Source organism: Palaemon carinicauda, chromosome 6 (genome assembly GCF_036898095.1).
Source record: "Palaemon carinicauda isolate YSFRI2023 chromosome 6, ASM3689809v2, whole genome shotgun sequence".
NCBI lineage: Eukaryota > Metazoa > Arthropoda > Malacostraca > Decapoda > Palaemonidae > Palaemon > Palaemon carinicauda.
Window position 1 is genome coordinate 150,349,762 of NC_090730.1, and position 18,339 is coordinate 150,368,100.

General features: G+C 46.0%; 1 protein-coding gene, 1 long non-coding RNA gene and 1 pseudogene across 3 annotated transcripts in view; 1 reads left to right on the forward strand and 2 right to left on the reverse strand.

Annotated features, from left to right (window-relative positions):
- LOC137642726 (uncharacterized) overlaps positions 1–11,623 on the forward strand; it is a 31,751-nt gene extending 20,128 nt beyond the window's left edge. Inside the window, exon 3 of the long non-coding RNA XR_011044846.1 lies at positions 11,504–11,623. This is a non-coding gene — a long non-coding RNA (uncharacterized lncRNA). The remainder of the gene's footprint in view (positions 1–11,503) is intronic.
- Positions 2,816–3,320, reverse strand: LOC137642327 (uncharacterized; annotated as a pseudogene).
- Positions 11,398–18,339, reverse strand: part of Nsun2 (tRNA (cytosine(34)-C(5))-methyltransferase Nsun2) — an 84,151-nt gene continuing 77,209 nt past the window's right edge. For both annotated transcript variants that reach the window (XM_068375551.1, XM_068375550.1), the window contains exon 13: positions 11,398–11,875. In XM_068375551.1, coding sequence (XP_068231652.1) covers positions 11,475–11,875 — 401 coding nt within the window. In that variant the 3' untranslated portion in view covers positions 11,398–11,474. The remainder of the gene's footprint in view (positions 11,876–18,339) is intronic.

Sequence of the window (18,339 nt, forward strand, 5' to 3'; positions counted from 1 at the left end):
GAGTTTTTGGATCACCAAGTAATCAAACTTGTGGGCCAACACCATCCTTACCTTAAGTGCAGAGACTTGGTATCCGAGAGGTATCATCACCAAGTCCCTAATGCTGAGATCACAAGGCTCAAAAACTCCTTTCTCGAGCTTTCTTCGTTGTTCGAGCCTTGGGACATTGAGCAGGCTGCAGAGAGGTGGAGGAAGTTCCACTAGGACTCTCCTCCTCCACGGGGCCCTAACATCCTGGCCTTACAGACCATCAGCTCCTCCACAGCCCAACCATCCCAAAGCCTTGACAGGCAAATCAGCAGCAAAGAAAGATTTGTCTAAGAAGCCCTTTCCATCCAAGGACAAGAGAGGCTGAAAGTCCTCCAGGGCGAAAAACATTCTAGAGGAGCGGCTGCGGCCGCAAACCCTAGGATAGGTAATCCCCCTGCTCGTCTACCAGTAGGTGGATGCCTGCAAAGTTGCTGGGACAGGTGGAAGCAACTTGGGGTCGATCCTTGGACAGTCTCCGTTGTACGTTAAGGTATCGCGTCCCGTTCATGTCATCTCTCCCTCCCCTGATTAAGGATTCAGTGACGATAGACTCCTTTGCGATGGGATTATCAAAGTGGCAAGCCTTTCGGGCAGAAGTCTGCACCATATTGGAGAAGGGCATCCATCTCCTCCATTATCTGGATGGCTGGCTGATACTTGCAGACTCGGGGACAACCCTTCTTCAGCACCAAGACAAACTTCTGAGGCTATGCCAAGGTCTGGGGCTCATGGTAAACTTCGAGAATTTTACTCTGCTTCCCACTCAAAGACTGGTATACCTGGGAATGATTTTAGACACCAATCTTCACAAACCCTTCCCATCAAACGACAGGATAATGAAGCTGAGAAAGGTGGCAAGACCTTTTCTCAGACGAGAAGAACTTCCAGCCCAGAAGTGGCTATGTCTCGGACATCTATCATTCTTGGCCCATCTAGTTTCTTACAGCTGCCTCGGTATTCGATCTCTCCAGTTGCGACTGAAGTCCAATTGGAATCAGGCTTTCGATTCCCTGGACATTCTGATCCCCAGGGGACCAGCGGGACGGACGGACCTCCAGTGGTGGGTGGCAGACGAGAACCTGAAGAGGGGCGTAGATCTTTTTGTCCTCTCCTCGGACTTTATGCTGTTTTCAGACGCATTAAAAGAAGGGTGGGGACCCCACATGCTGCACCACATGACCTCAGGCCTTTGGTCAGAGTCTGAAAAGTACCTCCACATAAATTTCTTAAGAGATGAAGGCCGTTTTTCTTGCCCTTCAACTGTTCCAACAGTTCCTGGCTGGCCACCCGGCGGTGATGAGCGACAACACCACAGTAGTGGCTTACATCAGCAAAAACACGGAGGTACTTTTTCGCAGCCCCCATCCCATCAAGCAATAGGGGTACTGAGATGGGCCGTTGTCCACTTTATACCACTATCAGCCTGCTTCATTCCAGGCAAAAGGAATGTGCTCACCGACAATCTGAGCAGAGCATTTCAGATAATGAGTAACAAATGGTCTTTGGATCATCTAGTAGCCAAGAAAGTCCTGACTTTGTGGGGTTCTCCAACTGTGGATCTATTCGCAACGGCCCTGAACTTCAGGCTCTCGCTGTACTGCTCCCCGAACCCCAAGACACTGTCAAGAGGCATTCCAACATTGGTGGGAGAACATCGACGTTTACGCCTTTCCCCCATTGTCTGATGAGAAGGGTACTCAACAAGGCCAGAACATTGGTGAACCTCTCAATGACCCTCATAGCTCCGCTATGGCATCATGCGGAATGGTTTCTGGACCTTCTGCAGCTCCTGATGAAGCCGCCAAGAGAACTCCCTCCAAGACACGATCTACTCAGGCAACCACACGTCAACATCTATCACAAAGCTGTAGCTTCGCTACGACTTCACGCCTGGAGACTATCCAGCATCACCTCACTTGGAGAGGATTTTCCCAACAAGTTGTGACGAAGTTGTCTGGAGACCTGTGGAAGTCATCAGCAGCAGTCAACCAGGCAAAATGGAACGTCTTTTGTGGTTGGTGTTGTGGAAGGGGTATCTCTTCACTCGATGCCTCTATTCCAGCAATAGCAGAGTCCTTCCTGTATTTGTGTGAGCAAATGCACCTTGCAGTTTTGGCTATGAAAGGCTGTCACTCAGCCTTGAGCCTCGCCTTCAAACTGAATGGAATGGACATCTCATTGCTAGAAATTTTCTTACTCATATGGAGTTACAAACTTACCTGTCCTCAGTCAGAAGTAAGACCTCCCCCGTGGAACGTGGTTTGAGTTTTCTGGTCTCTAGAGAGGCCTCCCTACAAACCATCACGCCAGGCAACAGATCTCCACCTAACTTGGAAGACGATGTTCCTGATCACCTTGGCTTCGGCTAAACGAGTCAGCGAACTGCATGGTCTCTTTTACAACATCACCAATTTAAGAGGATGGGGAGAGGTTACATTCAGCTTTGTCCCTGAGTTTGTTGCCAAGACTCAGAATCCAGGGGTGTCAGATCCTAGATACGACTCCTTCCGGATAGCGAGTCTCCGCTCTGTTACGTAACAGATGACCCAGATCATCTGTTACTCTGCCTTGTAAGAAGTTTGAGGCTCTACCTTAAGAGAACAGCAGGAGCCCACCTCCGAGATGCCTCACTTTTTTGCAGCACTGGGAGAAACAAGAGGAGGATCACCAAAAACACCATTTCTGCATGGATTAACAGGGTCCCAGATCATGGACTGAAACCAGATCCTCCTCCATCACATCATCCTAGATCCCACATTGTCGGGCATAGCTACGTCCATGGCCTTCAAAAGAAATTACTTTGTGATGCAGGTGGCTTGGTGAATTTGCCAGGACATTTCTTTGATTGATAGTAAAAATCTACACCATAATAAATTTCACCATTGTGTGTAAGTAAATATGTCACCAATTTGACCAACATAAAATAGCCATTTATTCCATGAGTTAACTGGTTTGACTTTGACCAGCACAAAATTGTCTGGTTCCTTTCTTGACTCTTCTGTCAAATCTTCATATTTACTTGATTCTCCATGAAGAGAGATATCTTGATCACCTGCCTCATCTAAACTTTCTTCTGCAATGGGTAGCTTTTTTAGCTTAAACGATTTTTCCTCTTGCCTTCTCATTGCATCTCTCTTTTCTGGGGTGCTTGTTATCAACTTTCTGCCAACAGATTTTCTCTTACAACCTTTTCTTGTTGACAGATTTGTCTATTTTCATTTAGGAATAGGTCTTAAAATGACTAACTCTTCAAAGCTAGTCGGATGCTGGTACGATTCATCATGGTTCATTACAAGCACATCTGATGGAACTGACTCTTTCACCAATATTTACATCCCAACTGTGACTAGGTGTGTTTGCATCGTTTGTAAACACTGATGCTGCAAGGAAATCATCAGAAAATATTTCACTGTTGATAGGCCAAAGACAAGTTTACTTGAATCCTGCCGAAATGTTTTCTGATAAAAGAGCTCTGTGATAAGCCTTAGTAAAACACTGGAAAGTCACAGATTGATATTCTTTTGCCTGGATTACTTAGGCTCCACTCATTAACAGCCTTCATATAATGAGTTTTCAGAAGGCCATAGACTCTCAATGGTCCCGTGCAGCAATAATTGCTTACAAGGGATAAGTGGGTTTCATGATTGTCCATAAATAGAATAGCAGGGTTATCCTTTTAACAGCCAAGCAAAGCAGGTGGGGTGGGGTGCAAAGGACCTCAGTCGGTTTGAAATCATCAGGCTGCGAGAGTACCTATCGTGTAACTGTGAATGGGTGAACTTTTATCTAAAAGGTTATACGGTTCTCTATATCGCAAATGACCAAATCCTTGAAAGTAGAACCTGTGAATATCGAGGGCTGACTGTAACAATTTCCTTTTACAGGTGTTAATTTATATGTTACTTAAGGGTTTTTACTGCACAGTACATGTACTTTACACTTCATGTTCAATGAATGCTGCTACTACTTCACCTTAAGGATTGTATCACGCCTAAAGATTTCACTGCATAAAACTTCATAAATGGTAAGTGGTGTTATACATGAACAGTAGTTTTTTTTTTTTTTTTCCTCTATTGTTACACTTGTTGCAGGATAAATATTCATATGTTTATTCAAAAAGAAATACTAAAGGGATTTTGACGAAGGAAAAATCTATTTCTGGGCGAGGAACCTGTGTCGCCCAGTGAAATGCTCCTTAAAGCACCATTTCAAAGGTATAAATACTGCTAAATATACCAGAGAAAAAAGTTGCATGGAATGTTAGGAATATATCCATCTCGCTCACCTCTAAAGGGTGTCGGTGTTAAAACTGGGGCGAGTGATACCACTACCAGAGATCCCTTTCCAATTATACTTCTCCCTCCTAAAAATCCCCCGTTACCACGAGGTGTCGTTCACTACAACTACAGCCCCCCCCCCCCCCCCCCCACCACCACCTATTCTCCCATCATTCCTTGTTAGCACCCGTGAACGTTCGGACTTTTTTTTCGTAGCTCTGTGTTATTTTGTGTTTGTGAAGATGTCAGGTGTTTTTGGAGATCCATGCTCCCAATTGAGTATTATATTTGTCTGTTTGGGATTTCTAGGTAGCGACACAATTCAATAACCTTGTTGGGTTTTATCTCAGCCACTTTGTTGACGCTCCTTTATGGGTGTGTATGCGGTCACAGACCAAAAGATAATTCTAATAAAAATGTCACCTAACAGAAATCAAATTACAAGCCAACCCTTGTGAACCAAAGACCTCATGTAAAAAGCAATAATGATGATGATTTCGTAATAAAACGTGCTTTTAAATATTTAACTTAGCCGGTGAATATATAATAGCTGCAACTCTGTTGCTCGACAGACAAAAAACAGTAAAAACTCGCCAGCGATCGCTATACAGGTTGCGGGGGTGCCCACCAGCGCCAACTGTCGGCCAGATACCACTCTCTCGATGTAAACAAAGACTCAATTTCTTCTCTGTCGACAAGACGTACTTTTACTCGCTGTAGAACCTGGAGTTTTCTCAACATATTTGGTGAAGTACTTCATTTTGGTTTGAGCTTTCGCAGTGCAGGTGTTTTATCTTCATCTTAAATCTTGAACTCGTTTTGGATAGATTTATTTTTTGGTGACAGAGAGTATGGACTTTCTTTGACTTTTAAATGGCCGACCCTTCCCTTAGACGGAAGTGTGTTTAGGCTTTTAGTAATTATCTTATCACGTTATAAATTAATTATAGATTTTCCTCTATATATTTTATATCTCACCGCCTTTATTAGGCCTCTTCGATTAACTTTCCATTTATAATAAACATAAAAAATGAGTTTTAATGTTTTGTTTATATGCGACCTTTCCTGAAAGTAGGCGGTCCTAACTTGGAAACCGAAGTTAAACAACGTTGAGCCCTTTCAATCGTAAATAGCTTTTAAAGAGCTAATGATTTAAAACTTTTTAAATGAATATTTTTAATAAATATTTTATGAAAGATTTTCTTTGAATAGTCTTCGTACTGTTTTCAAAGATGAACTAACGTTTAGTTTATTTATGCTACGCAGTTTGCGCTCTATCGTTACGATAGAGAGAGAGAGTATCACGGTTTCACTTTGCAGAAAGAGTAAATCGATTCTGACGTTTTGTTCATTCTTCTTTCAAATCTTAAATGTTTTAAATTCTATTTTAAAGGAACTTTTTAATTGAAAAACCTTTCAGTTTTTTCCTTTGGTCAAATAACATGTTTTTTTGACGAAACGTAATTGGGCTCTTCTCTTAGGTGCGAAATCAAGAGAGAGAGAGAGAGAGAGATAGAGACAGAGGGAGAGAGAGGAGAGAAAACGTTCCGTTCAAGCGGGTAACGTTCTCGAGTTACTCTCGTCCCTAGTCTCTGTACGGGGAGAAAGGATAAAACGTTTTTAGTTTTATTCTCGTCCCCAGGCAATGTACGGTGAGAGATTGAAAACGTAGTTTTGAATGAACTACTGTAGTGTTTATTCTCTTCCCCAACCACTGAATTTTTTATCTTAAAAGATGTTTACTGTTTTTTTTGCTGGTATTAATGTGCTTGCATTATACGACTGATTTCGCATTTACTACCTTTTGATGAGGGTAGAATTGCGTGCTTCAGGTAGAAATCAGTAAAAGTTTCGATTTCAGTGAAATAAGTGCAAAACAGAAAATCGTAGTGATAAAGTGATATTGCGCAAAGTGTTACAGTGTTGCGTCCGAGGGTTCGTCTGTTCGTGCCTGTCGTTCACCTAGTCCGGGACCTCTTGCAAGCTCCCAAGCCCAGGGGAGAAGTAATGTCGTACGACTTATGGGTTCGAGAGGCCTTGATCAGCGAACAGACGTTTCCCTCTATGGTATCGGGTGTATCTTACCAAGATCTCCCCTACCATAAGGCGAGAGAGACAATTTTCTCCTCGTCATCCGAAGGCTTTTCGCATAAGAAACCTGAAACAAGGTTTCGAGGCCCTTAAGCGAAAGTCAGTCCTTTCAGGACAGGTCCAGCGTCCTGGTTGCAGCCATTAGGACAGCTCTGACCCTATGCAGTCATCGGATAACTGCTCGCCGCCTAACAAAAGCGTAACACAGACTCCGAGAGTCCCTTTGTTGGCAAAGTGTTGCGGTCACAGACGTTACCCTCGTCTCTTACCGCAACCATTTCCGTTGATCCTAAATGGGTTGTACGGCAAGACATGCAGAATAAGCTTGCCTCCCTTATGGAAGACTATTCTGCCGATTAGTCCGTTGAGCCTAGCCGTTTATCTCATCGAGATCCTGGCTTTCAGCCAACCTAACGTTCCTTTGTGCGTCCTGTTGACGTTGGCGTAGCTAAGTCACGTCAGTCAGGTTGTTTAGAACCACACTCGATGCGGTCTCGTGTGGATTTTCAGCCACATTTGGACGTTAGGCCACTTGCTGATGCTCCTGTTGACGTTCAGGACGTTAGCTAACAATCGGAGTTAACTTGTTTTGACGCTGTGCGTCAACCTCCGCATTCTAGAGTTGTTTTGACTGCTCAGTCTAGGCGGTCAAAGCAGTCTCGAGTGGACGCTGTGCGTCCTCACGCACCTGTTGTTGTTGACAGTTCACAGACTGTCAAGCAGTTACATGACGTTGCGTCCTGGTCTCTCGCACCTGTTGTTGTTGACAGTTCACAGACTGTCAAGCAGTTACATGACGTTGCGTCCTGGTCCGCTACTAATGCACCAGTGCGTGTGGACTCTGCTTGTAAAGCATTGCCACCACGGTAGGTCTCTCCCTTGCTTGAGACTCAGCTATTATCGGACAAGGTTCCTTTAGATGAGGAAGTTGCTGTTCCCCCTCCTACTGATATTCCCTTGAGGACTCTGTCAGACGGAGAGGAGCCTAAAGCTGCTTAGCCCTCTATGGACTTTAAATAAATCATGCTGATTTTTAAGGATCTTTGTCCGGATCTTTTTGTAACTGCTGCTCCTCGTTCGCCTAAACGTCAGAGCTTACACTAGGCCTAGCTACTTCGAAGCCGTTGTTTTATAAGCTAGTGCTCTCTCGCTCTCCTAGAGAGCTTTACGTTTGCTAGGCGACTGGTTTATCACCAGGAGGAGTTTGGGGGATACAGCCTTTGCTTTCCCTTCTTTTAAACTGGCTTATAGAGCGAGAGTCTGATATGACACGAGAGAAGTTCTCGGCTTGGGAGTTCCTGCCTCTGCCCAGATAGACTTCTCAAATCTCGTAGACTCTCCCTGGCGCCTGGCCAGGAGACGCTCCAAGATTTTACAGGTCAACTTCACTGCTGTTTTCGAGCCTTTGAAGTTTTGCTGTACAATTATGTCATGCATAAACAAGGCTTTCAGGGATGGCTCCAATGATCTGACAGCCACGTTCTCTGCAGGGACAAGTCCCTCAGGGATGGCTCCATGATTTGGCAGCCATGTTCACTGCAGGAGTACGTAAGAGGCAAGTGCGCTCAATGTGTTCATTGTCAAGACAAACTTCACGATGAAGTCTACCAGGCTGTCTTGACAGCATTTATGGAAGGCGACTGGATGGTCTCTCTCGACCTTCAGGAGGCATACTTCCACATTCCTATACACCCGGATTCCCAACCGTTTCTGAGGTTTGTTTACAGGAATGTGGGGTACCAGTTTCGAGCTTTCGGAGATCAGAGCCTCCCTGTACTTGGACGACTGGCTTCTCAGAGCCTCTTCCAGTCATCGCTTTCTGAAGCATCTCAATTGGACTCTAGATCTGGCCAAGGAATTGGGACTCCTAGTCAATTTGGAAAAGTCACAGCTGGTCCCTTCCCAAACTATTCTGTATTTAGGGATGGAGATTCACAGTCAAGTTTTTCGGGCTTTTCCATCGGCCCCCAGAATAGATCAAGCCCTGCTCTCCATCCAGAAGATGCTGAAGAAAGAACGCTGCTCAGTCAGGCTGTGGATGAGTCTGGTAGGGACGCTGTCATCCCTGGAGCAATTTGTCTCGCTAGGAAGGCTACACCTCCGTCCTCTTCAATTCCATCTGGCTTTTCACTGGAAAAAGGACAAGACGCTAGAGGCGGTCTCGATCCCGATTTCCGAAAAGATAAAGTCTTGTCTGACTTGGTGGAAGGACAATATCAGCCTACGAGAGGGTCTTCCCCTGGCAGTTCAGATACCCAACCACGTTCTCTTCTCGGACGCATCGGACTTGGGCTGGGGCGCGACGCTGGACGGTCGGGAATGCTCAGGTCTGTGGAACTCAAGTCAGAGGAGCATGCATATCAACAGCAAGGAGCTTTTGGCGGTTCATCTGGCCTTGATAAGCTTCGAGAATCTCCTTCGAGGCAAGGTGGTGGAGGTAAACTCGGACAACACCACGGCCTTGGCATACATTTACAAACAGGGAGGTACCCACTCACTGACTTTGTACGAGGTCGCAAGGGACCTGCTCATCTGGTCAAAAGATCGAGGCATCTCCCTAGTAACGAGGTTCATCCAGGGCGACTTGAACGTCCTAGCAGATTGTCTCAGTCGGAAAGGTCAAGTAATTCCAATCGAATGGACCCTCCACAAGGATGTGTGCAAGAGACTTTGGGCGACTTGGGGTCAACCCACCATAGATCTCTTTGCAACCTCACTGACCAAGAGGCTTCCAATCTATTGCTCTCCAGTCCCGGACCCAGCAGCAATACATATAGATGCCTTCCTCCTAGATTGGTCACATCTGGATCTTTACGCATTCCCACCATTCAAGATTGTCAACAAGGTACTGCAGAAGTTCGCCTCTCACGAAGGGACAGGGTTGACGTTAGTTGCTCCCCTCTGGCCCGCGAGAGAATGGTTCACCGAGGTACTTCGATGGTTAGTAGACGTTCCCAGAAGTCTTCCTCTAAGAGTAGACCTTCTACGTCAGCCACACATAAAGAAGGTACACCAAAGCCTCCACGCTCTTCGTCTGACTGCCTTCAGACTATCGAAGGACTCTCGAGAGCTAGAGGCTTTTCGAAGGAGGCAGCCAGTGCGATTGCTAGAGCAAGGAGAGCTTCTACCATTAGAGTCTACCAATCGAAGTGGGAAGTCTTCCGAGACTGGTGCAAGTCAGTTTCTGTATCCTCGACCAGTACCTCTGTAGCCCAAATAGCTGATTTTCTCTTATACCTGAGAAAAGGACGATCCCTTTCAGCTCCCACTATCAAGGGCTACAGAAGCATGTTGGCATCGGTCTTCCGTCACAGAGGCTTAGATCTTTCCAACAATAAAGATCTGCAAGACCTCCTTAAGTCTTTCGAGACCACTAAGGAGCGTCGTTTGGCTACTCCTGGGTGGAATTTAGACGTGGTCCTAAGATTCCTCATGTCAGACAGGTTTGAGCCTTTACAGTCAGCCTCCCTGAAAGATCTCACTCTTAAGACTCTTTTCCTGGTATGCTTAGCCTCAGCTAAAAGAGTCAGTGAGATTCATGCCTTCAGCAAGAACATCGGATTTTCGTCAGAAAAAGCCACTTGTTCTCTGCAACTTGGTTTTCTAGCCAAAAATGAGCTACCTTCTCGTCCTTGGCCCAAATCTTTCGATATTCCCAGCTTATCGGAGATCGTAGGCAATGAACTAGAAAGAGTCTTATGCCCTGTTAGAGCTCTTAAGTTCTACTTAGCTCGTACTAAACCTTTACGAGGCCAATCTGAAGCGTTATGGTGTTCGGTTAAGAAACCATCCTTGCCTATGTCAAAGAATGCTTTGTCATGTTTTATCAGATTGTTAATACGAGAAGCTCATTCACACTTGAGTAAGGAAGACCGATCTTTGCTTAAGGTTAAGACGCACGAGGTTAGAGCTGTAGCAACTTCCGTGGCCTTTAAGCAAAATAGATCTCTGCAAAGTATCATGGACGCAACCTATTGGAGAAGCAAGTCAGTGTTCGCGTCATGTTACTTAAAAGATGTCCAGTCTCTTTACGAGAACTGCTACACACTGGGACCATTCGTAGCAGCGAGTGCAGTAGTGGGTGAGGGCTCAACCACTACAATTCCCTAATTCCATATCCTTTTAATCTGTCTCTTGAAATGTTTTAATGTTTTTATGGGTTGTCCGGAAGGCTAAGAAGCCTTTCGCATCCTGGTTGATTTGGCGGGTGGTCAAAGTCATTTCTTGAGAGCGCCCAGATTAGGGGTTTGATGAGGTCCTGTTGTATGGGTTGCAGCCCTTGATACTTCAGCTCCTGGGGGTCTGTCAGCATCCTAAGAGGATCGCGGGGCTCCGTAAGGAAGACGTACTTACAAGGCAGAGTAATCGTCTAAGTCGACTTCCTTACCAGGTACCTATTTATTTTGATTTTGTTATATTGATAATTGTCAAAATGAAATAAAAAAACTCTTAGCTTATACGATGTAAACATATTTAACTGGTCTCTACCCACCACCCTGGGTGTGAATCAGTTATTATATATTCACCGGCTAAGTTAAATATTTAAAAATGATATTTTAATTATAAAATAAATTTTTGAATATACTTACCCGGTGAATATATAAATTAAACGACCCTCCCATCCTCCCCAATAGAGACGCAGTGGGATGAGAAGAAATTGAGTCTTTGTTTACATCGAGAGAGTGGTATCTGGCCGACAGTTGGCGCTGGTGGGCACACCCGCAACCTGTATAGCGATCGCTGGCGAGTTTTTACTGTTTTTTGTCTGTCGAGCAACAGAGTTGCAGCTATTATATATTCACCGGGTAAGTATATTCAAAAATTTATTTTATAATTAAAATATCATATTATCCTACAGCTTGAACAACACCTGGTCATTTCTTTTAAACACTGGTAGTGTGAACAACTTGTATACTGTAATGGTTCTTTTGAAAAAAAAAAATAAATGTGACACGGTAGAATTGTTGGAGAAGGTATTTTATTTTTAAAAATACAATAGTATATTTTTCTATTTAATAAGTAAAATTGTAAAAAGTAACAAATTACTTCATTTGCTAAAACCTTGTCACTTAACAACTAATTTGATGATTCTTCTTTCTCTGCAGCTATACAACTGGATGAATCTTCTTTCTCTGCAGCTATACAACTGGATGAATCTTCTTTCTCTGCAGCTATACAACTGGAATTGGCAATATCTCCATTAGAGTTATCTACCTCTGTTTCTGCCTCTTCAGATTCTTGAGTAATAATCATTTCCTCTTCCTTTTCTGTTTCTATGGAATTACTTGCCATCTGATTCCTTTGTAGTTCAAATTTGTTTTTCTCATACTTAGAAGTGTCTGCACCTAGTAACCTCAAGTAATGCATGCGATCATTTTTGGCAACATAAGCTCGTAACGACTTTTTCCCCTTCCATCCAACAAATTTGATTGTAACGCTATCATCAGCTTGGTACAAGAAGGCAACTGCTCCTGTACCTGTAATAAAAAGAGTTCAGAATTTTTTAAAATAATTTATCATGGATTAAAAGAGAAAAAAAGTAAGTTTAGGTTACAATAAAATCCTTCCAGATGTCTTGATCTAAAAATGAAGCATTTTTCTTGTAATACATACAGTATTTTAAATAACAGACTGCTAATATTAAATCTTACCGATTAGGGTCTTATTCTACCAAGCTGAGATCTTACCAGCAGTCCAAATAAATTTTTATAATTTTGATAGATTCATCTAAAATAAATTTCAATTTAGTTGGAGAATACATCTATCCAGTTTTAATTATATTATTTTTCAAATCTGCTATGCTAAAAAATTTTTTGTATTGTACAAGGATAAAATTTTTTTTTAACCTATTTAACTTTCTTCGGAGTGCTGATCTTCATCTTTCCTTGAGCAACATGCAATCCCAATGACTTCTTCACTATCTGACTTCTGTGAGAAATAGGCTGTTTTCATTAACTATCTATTTATTTACCCAGGCACTTTACCACAATTTTCAGTTTCTTTACCCAATTTTGGGAGGTAGCCGACATCAAACAAATGAACAAAAGGGGACCTTTACTTTTTCCTCTCTTCCCAGCCTGACTAGGAATTCAGCCAAGCTTGGCTGGTACTGCTAGGGTGCCACAGCCCATCCTCCCCCGTTATCCACCACAGATGAAGTTTCATACGCTGAAGTCCCCTACTGCTGCTACCTCCGTGGTCACCAAGTTGTCGGAAGAAGCAGCAGGACCTACCGGAACTGTGTCACAATGGCTTGCCATTCATTCCTATTTCTAGCACGCTCTCTTGCCTCTCTCACATGTATCCTCCTATCACGCAGAGCTTTCTTCACTCTATCCATCCACCCAAACCTTGGCCTTCTTCATACTTCTCCCATCAACTTTTGCATTCATCACCTTCTTTAGCAGACAGCCACTTTCCATTCTCTCAACATGGCCAAACCACCTCAACACATTCATATCCACTCTAGCTGCTAAATCATTTCTTACACCTGTTCTCATCCTCACTACTTCATTCCTAACCCTATCTAATCCAGATTCACCAGCCATACTCTTCAGACACTTCATCTCGAACACATCCAATTTCTGTCTCTCTGTCACTTTCATTCCCCACAACTCCGATCCATAGATCACAGTTGGTACAATCACTTTCTCATACAGAACTCTCTTTACATTCATGCTTAACCCTCTATTCTTTACCACACTCTTTACTGCCTCCAACGCTTCCATCCTTCATTTACTCTCTGACGTACATTTGCTTATTTGCTGCAACAACAAACCCCAAGTACTTGAACTGATCTACATCCTCAAGTAACTCTCCATCCAACCTCGCATCACCCTCCCTTCGCGTGCATCTCATAATCTTACTCTTACCCACATTAACACTCAACTTTCTTCTCACATACCCTTCCAAATTCTGTCACTAATCGACCAAGCTTCTCTTCCGAGTCTTCAAACAACAACTGATTTACCTCCCATTCCTGATCACTCTTGTCTATCAGTTTCAATACTCTACCAAGCACTCAAGCATTCACCTCTCACCACTCCATCAACAAACAAGTTGAACAACCATGGCAACGCCACACTCTCACTGGAAACCACTCGCTCACTTCATTTCCTATCCTAACACAAGCTTTACTACCTTTATAGAAACTTTTCACTGATTGCAACAACCTTCCACCAATTCCATATAACCTCATCACATTCCACATCGCTTCCCTATCAACCCTATCATACGCTTTCTCCAGATGCATAAACGCAACATACACCTTGCCTTTTGCTAAATATTTCTCGCACATCTGCCTAACTGTAAAACTCTGATTCATACATCCACCCTGTACTTCTAAGATTGCATTCTGTTTTATCCTTAATCCTATTAAACAGTACTCTACCATACACTTTTCCAACCACACTCGACAAACTAATACCCCTTGAATTACAACATTCATGCAAATCTCCTTATTCCTTATATAGTGGTAAAAATACATGCACACCCAGTCTACTGGTACCAACACACAGTCTACTGGTAGCATTGATAACATAAAATGCATATTAAACAATCTCACCAACCATTCAAGCACAGTCACACCCCCTTCCTTTAACACCTCGGCTCTCACACCATCCATCCCCGTGACTTTGGGGGGCATTAAAGCAAGTCTATATCCTTGTCTCTTCCGTAACTGGAATACAAACCTACGCTATTTATTTAGGGGTATTACTTTCGGCGAAGCTGAATTGACGAGCCATTAAAATTTAGCGAGGGTTATCTACCCATTCCACTAGTTAGTGGGGCTAAGGGGGTAGCTTGCTACTGCTCCTGCTCCCACTCATGCCAGTGATTTAGCTTTTTTGCTTTAGGCTCGGATGATGAACGGTCATTGCCGTTCTTCATCCTCGCCAACCCCAGTCCTCGAGAGATGGTGTTGCTTTCCCTAGTGAAGCGGTCGGTCCCTCCTCCCCCTGGGTGAGGCCTTGTCTATGTCTTCTGTGTTACAGGTGTGGTCGTCCTTGGGGATTCCTACTCCGCCCTCTAAGGACTCCTTGCTTCAACTTATCCTCCGCAGTGCCAGTGTGCAGCCATCGTCGACTTCAGAGGTGGATCCTCTCGTTAACGTTGGTGTGTCAGAGGAATCTTCTGTGGCTGCTGCCGACGGCCCTGCCCCCCAGACTTTCCTGTGTGTTGCTGCTGACTACATTTCCCTTGTTCCTGTTCATCCTTCGAGGGGGAAACTAAGTCTATCGTTGGTCTCCCCTGCTAGTGTGTGTGTGTGTGGGGGGTGGGGGGGGGGGGGGGGGGCTAAGGGGGTAGCTTGCTACTGCTCCTGCTCCCACTCATGCCAGTGATTTAGCTTATTTTGCGGTAGGCTCGGATGGTGAACGGTCGTTGCTGTTCTTCATCCTCACCAAGTTCTATTTTGGACTGCCATTAATGCTTTTTGTTTGTGCTTTCTCTTTAATAGTGTGTGTTTGTGTTGACTTCTGCCAACCATGCATACCTGCCCTGGACTTGAAGTCCGGCCCTTCAGAACCTTCATGTCAGCCGTGGACAACACCTGCCACTCCGTTTGTCCCGCCTGCAGAGGTCAATGTTGTGATAGTGGTAACCAATGTAATGAGTGTCGTGAATGGTCTGCCTCCCAGTGAGAAAGGTGGGCGACGAGTGAAGAAGAAATGTAAGCAGGATATTTCCAAGGCCTCTTCTTCCGCCTCCTGACCTTCCTCCAAAGCTCCTGCTCGTTTGTCTCTTCCGAGAGACCATCGAGCAGTAGCATAGACCCTTTAATTTTGGGCCAACCCCAGTCCTCGAGAGATGGTGTTGCTTTCCCTAGTGAAGCGGTCGGTCCCCCTCCCCCCTGGGCGAGGCCCTGTCTATGTCTTCTGTGTTACAAGTGTGGTCGTCCTTGGGGATTCCTACTCCGCCCTCTACGGACTCCTTGCTTCAACTTATCCTCCGCAGTGCCAGTGTGCAGCCATCGTCGACTTCAGAGGTGGATCCTCTCGTCAACGTTGTTGTGTCAGAGGAATCTTCTGTGGCTGCTGCCGACGGCCCTGCCCCCCAGACTTTCCAGTGTGTTGCTGCTGACTACGTTTCCCTTGTTCCTGTTCATCCTTCAAGGGGGAAACTAAGTCCATCGTTGGTCTCTCCTGCTAGTGTGTGTGTGGGGGGGGGGGTAGCTTGCTACTGCTCCTGCTCCCACTCATGCCAGTGATTTAGCTTTTTTGCTGTAGGCTCGGATGGTGAACGGTCATTGCCGTTCTTCATCCTTACCAAGTTCTATTTTGGACTGCCATTAATGCTTTTTGTTTGTGCTTTCTCTTTAATAGTGTGTGTTTGTATTGACTTCTGCCAACCATGCATACCTGCCCTGGACTTGAAGTCCGGCCCTTCAGAACCTTCATGTCAGCCGTGGACAACACCCGCCACTCCGTTTGTCCCGCCTGCAGAGGTCAATGGTGTGATAGTGGTAACCAATGTAATGAGTGTCGTGAGTGGTCTGCCTCCCAGTGAGAAAGGTGGGCGACGAGTGAAGAAGAAATGTAAGCAGGAAATTTCCAAGGCCTCTTCTTCCGCCTCCTGACCTTCCTCCAAAGCTCCTGCTCGTTTGTTTCTTCAGAGAGACCATCGAGCAGTAGCATAGACCCTTTAATTTTGGGCCAACCCCAGTCCTCGAGAGATGGTGTTGCTTTCCCTAGTGAAGCGGTCGGTCCCTCCTCCCCCCTGGGTGAGGCCCTGTCTATGTCTTCTGTGTTACAGGTGTGGTCGTCCTTGGGGATTCCTACTCCGCCCTCTAAGGACTCCTTGCTTCAACTTATCCTCCGCAGTGCCAGTGTGCAGCCATCGTCGACTTCAGAGGTGGATCCTCTCGTCAACGTTGTTGTGTCAGAGGAATCTTCTGTGGCTGCTGCCGACGGCCCTGCCCCCCAGACTTTCCTGTGTGTTGCTGCTGACTACATTTCCCTTGTTCCTGTTCATAATTCGAGGGGGAAACTAAGTCCATCGTTGGTCTCTCCTGCTAGTGTGTGTGTGTGTGTGTGTGTGGGGGGGGGGAGCTAAGGGGGTAGCTTGCTACTGCTCCTGCTCCAACTCATGCCAGTGATTTAGCTTTTTTGCTGTAGGCTCGGATGGTGAACGGTCATTGCCGTTCTTCATCCTCACCAAGTTCTATTTTGGACTGCCATTAATGCTTTTTGTTTGTGCTTTCTCTTTAATAGTGTGTGTTTGTATTGACTTCTGCCAACCATGCATACCTGCCCTGGACTTGAAGTCCGGCCCTGCAGAACCTTCATGTCAGCCGTGGACAACACCTGCCACTCCGTTTGTCCCGCCTGCAGAGGTCAATGGTGTGATAGTGGTAACCAATGTAATGAGTGTCGTGAGTGGTCTGCCTCCCAGTGAGAAAGGTGGGCGACGAGTGAAGAAGAAATGTAAGCAGGATATTTCCAAGGCCTCTTCTTCCGCCTCCTGACCTTCCTCCAAAGCTCCTGCTCGTTTGTCTCTTCCGAGAGACCATCGAGCAGTAGCATAGACCCTTTAATTTTGGGCCAACCCCAGTCCTCGAGAGATGGTGTTGCTTTCCCTAGTGAAGCGGTCGGTCCCTCCTCCCCCTGGGTGAGGCCTTGTCTATGTCTTCTGTGTTACAGGTGTGGTCGTCCTTGGGGATTCCTACTCTGCCCTCTACGGACTCCTTGCTTCAACTTATCCTCCGCAGTGCCAGTGTGCAGCCATCGTCGACTTCAGAGGTGGATCCTCTCGTCAACGTTGTTGTGTCAGAGGAATCTTCTGTGGCTGCTGCCGACGGCCCTGCCCCCCAGACTTTCCAGTGTGTTGCTGCTGACTACGTTTCCCTTGTTCCTGTTCATCCTTCGAGGGGGAAACTAAGTCCATCGTTGGTCCCCCCCCCCCCCCCCCCCCCCCCCCGAGTTCTCTTGTAGAGACTCCTCTTCGGAGGACTGCTGCTCAAGATCAGCTTGCTGATCCAACGGCCCCTTATAGGGCGTCTCTACTTTAAAGGTGGCCCTTCACCATCAGTGAAACGGCTCCTCTTCAGCTCTCCAGCCTCTGCTTCAGTCGTCTCCTGGCACTCTACCTTCGTCCGTCACTGGTCCTTTTCCTGATGACGCTGCCGCTAGTCCTCGGACTTTGGCCCTGGACTCTTATGCGAATGGTTCGTGATCCCCAAAGGTGGATGTTCGCCCTTCCAAAGGGCACATCCCAGTTTCTGTTTGTCCTTCCTGCTCATCTGCCGTCACCTTTCCTGTCAGCTGTACATCCTCCGGATGTTCTACCTAAGGGTTCAGCTGTGTGCCAACGCTCTCCAGCTCACCAGCCCTCTCCAATAGCACAGCACTCCAATGCTTTCCACAGCGTCTTCGCTGTCAGCGCTTCGACATTTGCCTGATCACCAGCCTCCTCCTGCTTGTCCTCAGCGTCCTCCAATGCCCCAGTGTCTCCCAATCACCGGTGCTCTCCAGTGCAGCCTCGTCGTTCCAAAGAGCAGCGTTTTACAGCTCGCCAGCCAACCTACACTTGCCAACTCAACTGCGGTTTCCATCTCAAGCTCGTCAGCGCTCCCCGTGACATCAGCGTGCTCATGCGCAGCTTCGGTCTCCAGCTCGCCAGCACTCTCCTGTATGAAAGCGCTTTGCTAAACGTCCAAGCACCAGTGCTTTCCTGTGCGCCAACACTCACAGCCCATCAGCGCTCTCCTGTGCTAAAGCTCTCTCGAGCTCATCAACACACTCTGGCTCGCCGGCGCTCTCCAGCGCTCAACTGCGCACTATCATCCTGCGCGCCAGCGCTCTCCGGCCCACCAGCACTCGCCTTATCCTTGCGCCATGAGCAGGTTGTACAGGCTCCTAGGTTTAGGAACCAGTGAATCGACAGGTCACCATCACCTCATTCCCCTCCCTGCAAACGCATTACAGCGTGACCGACAGGGAAA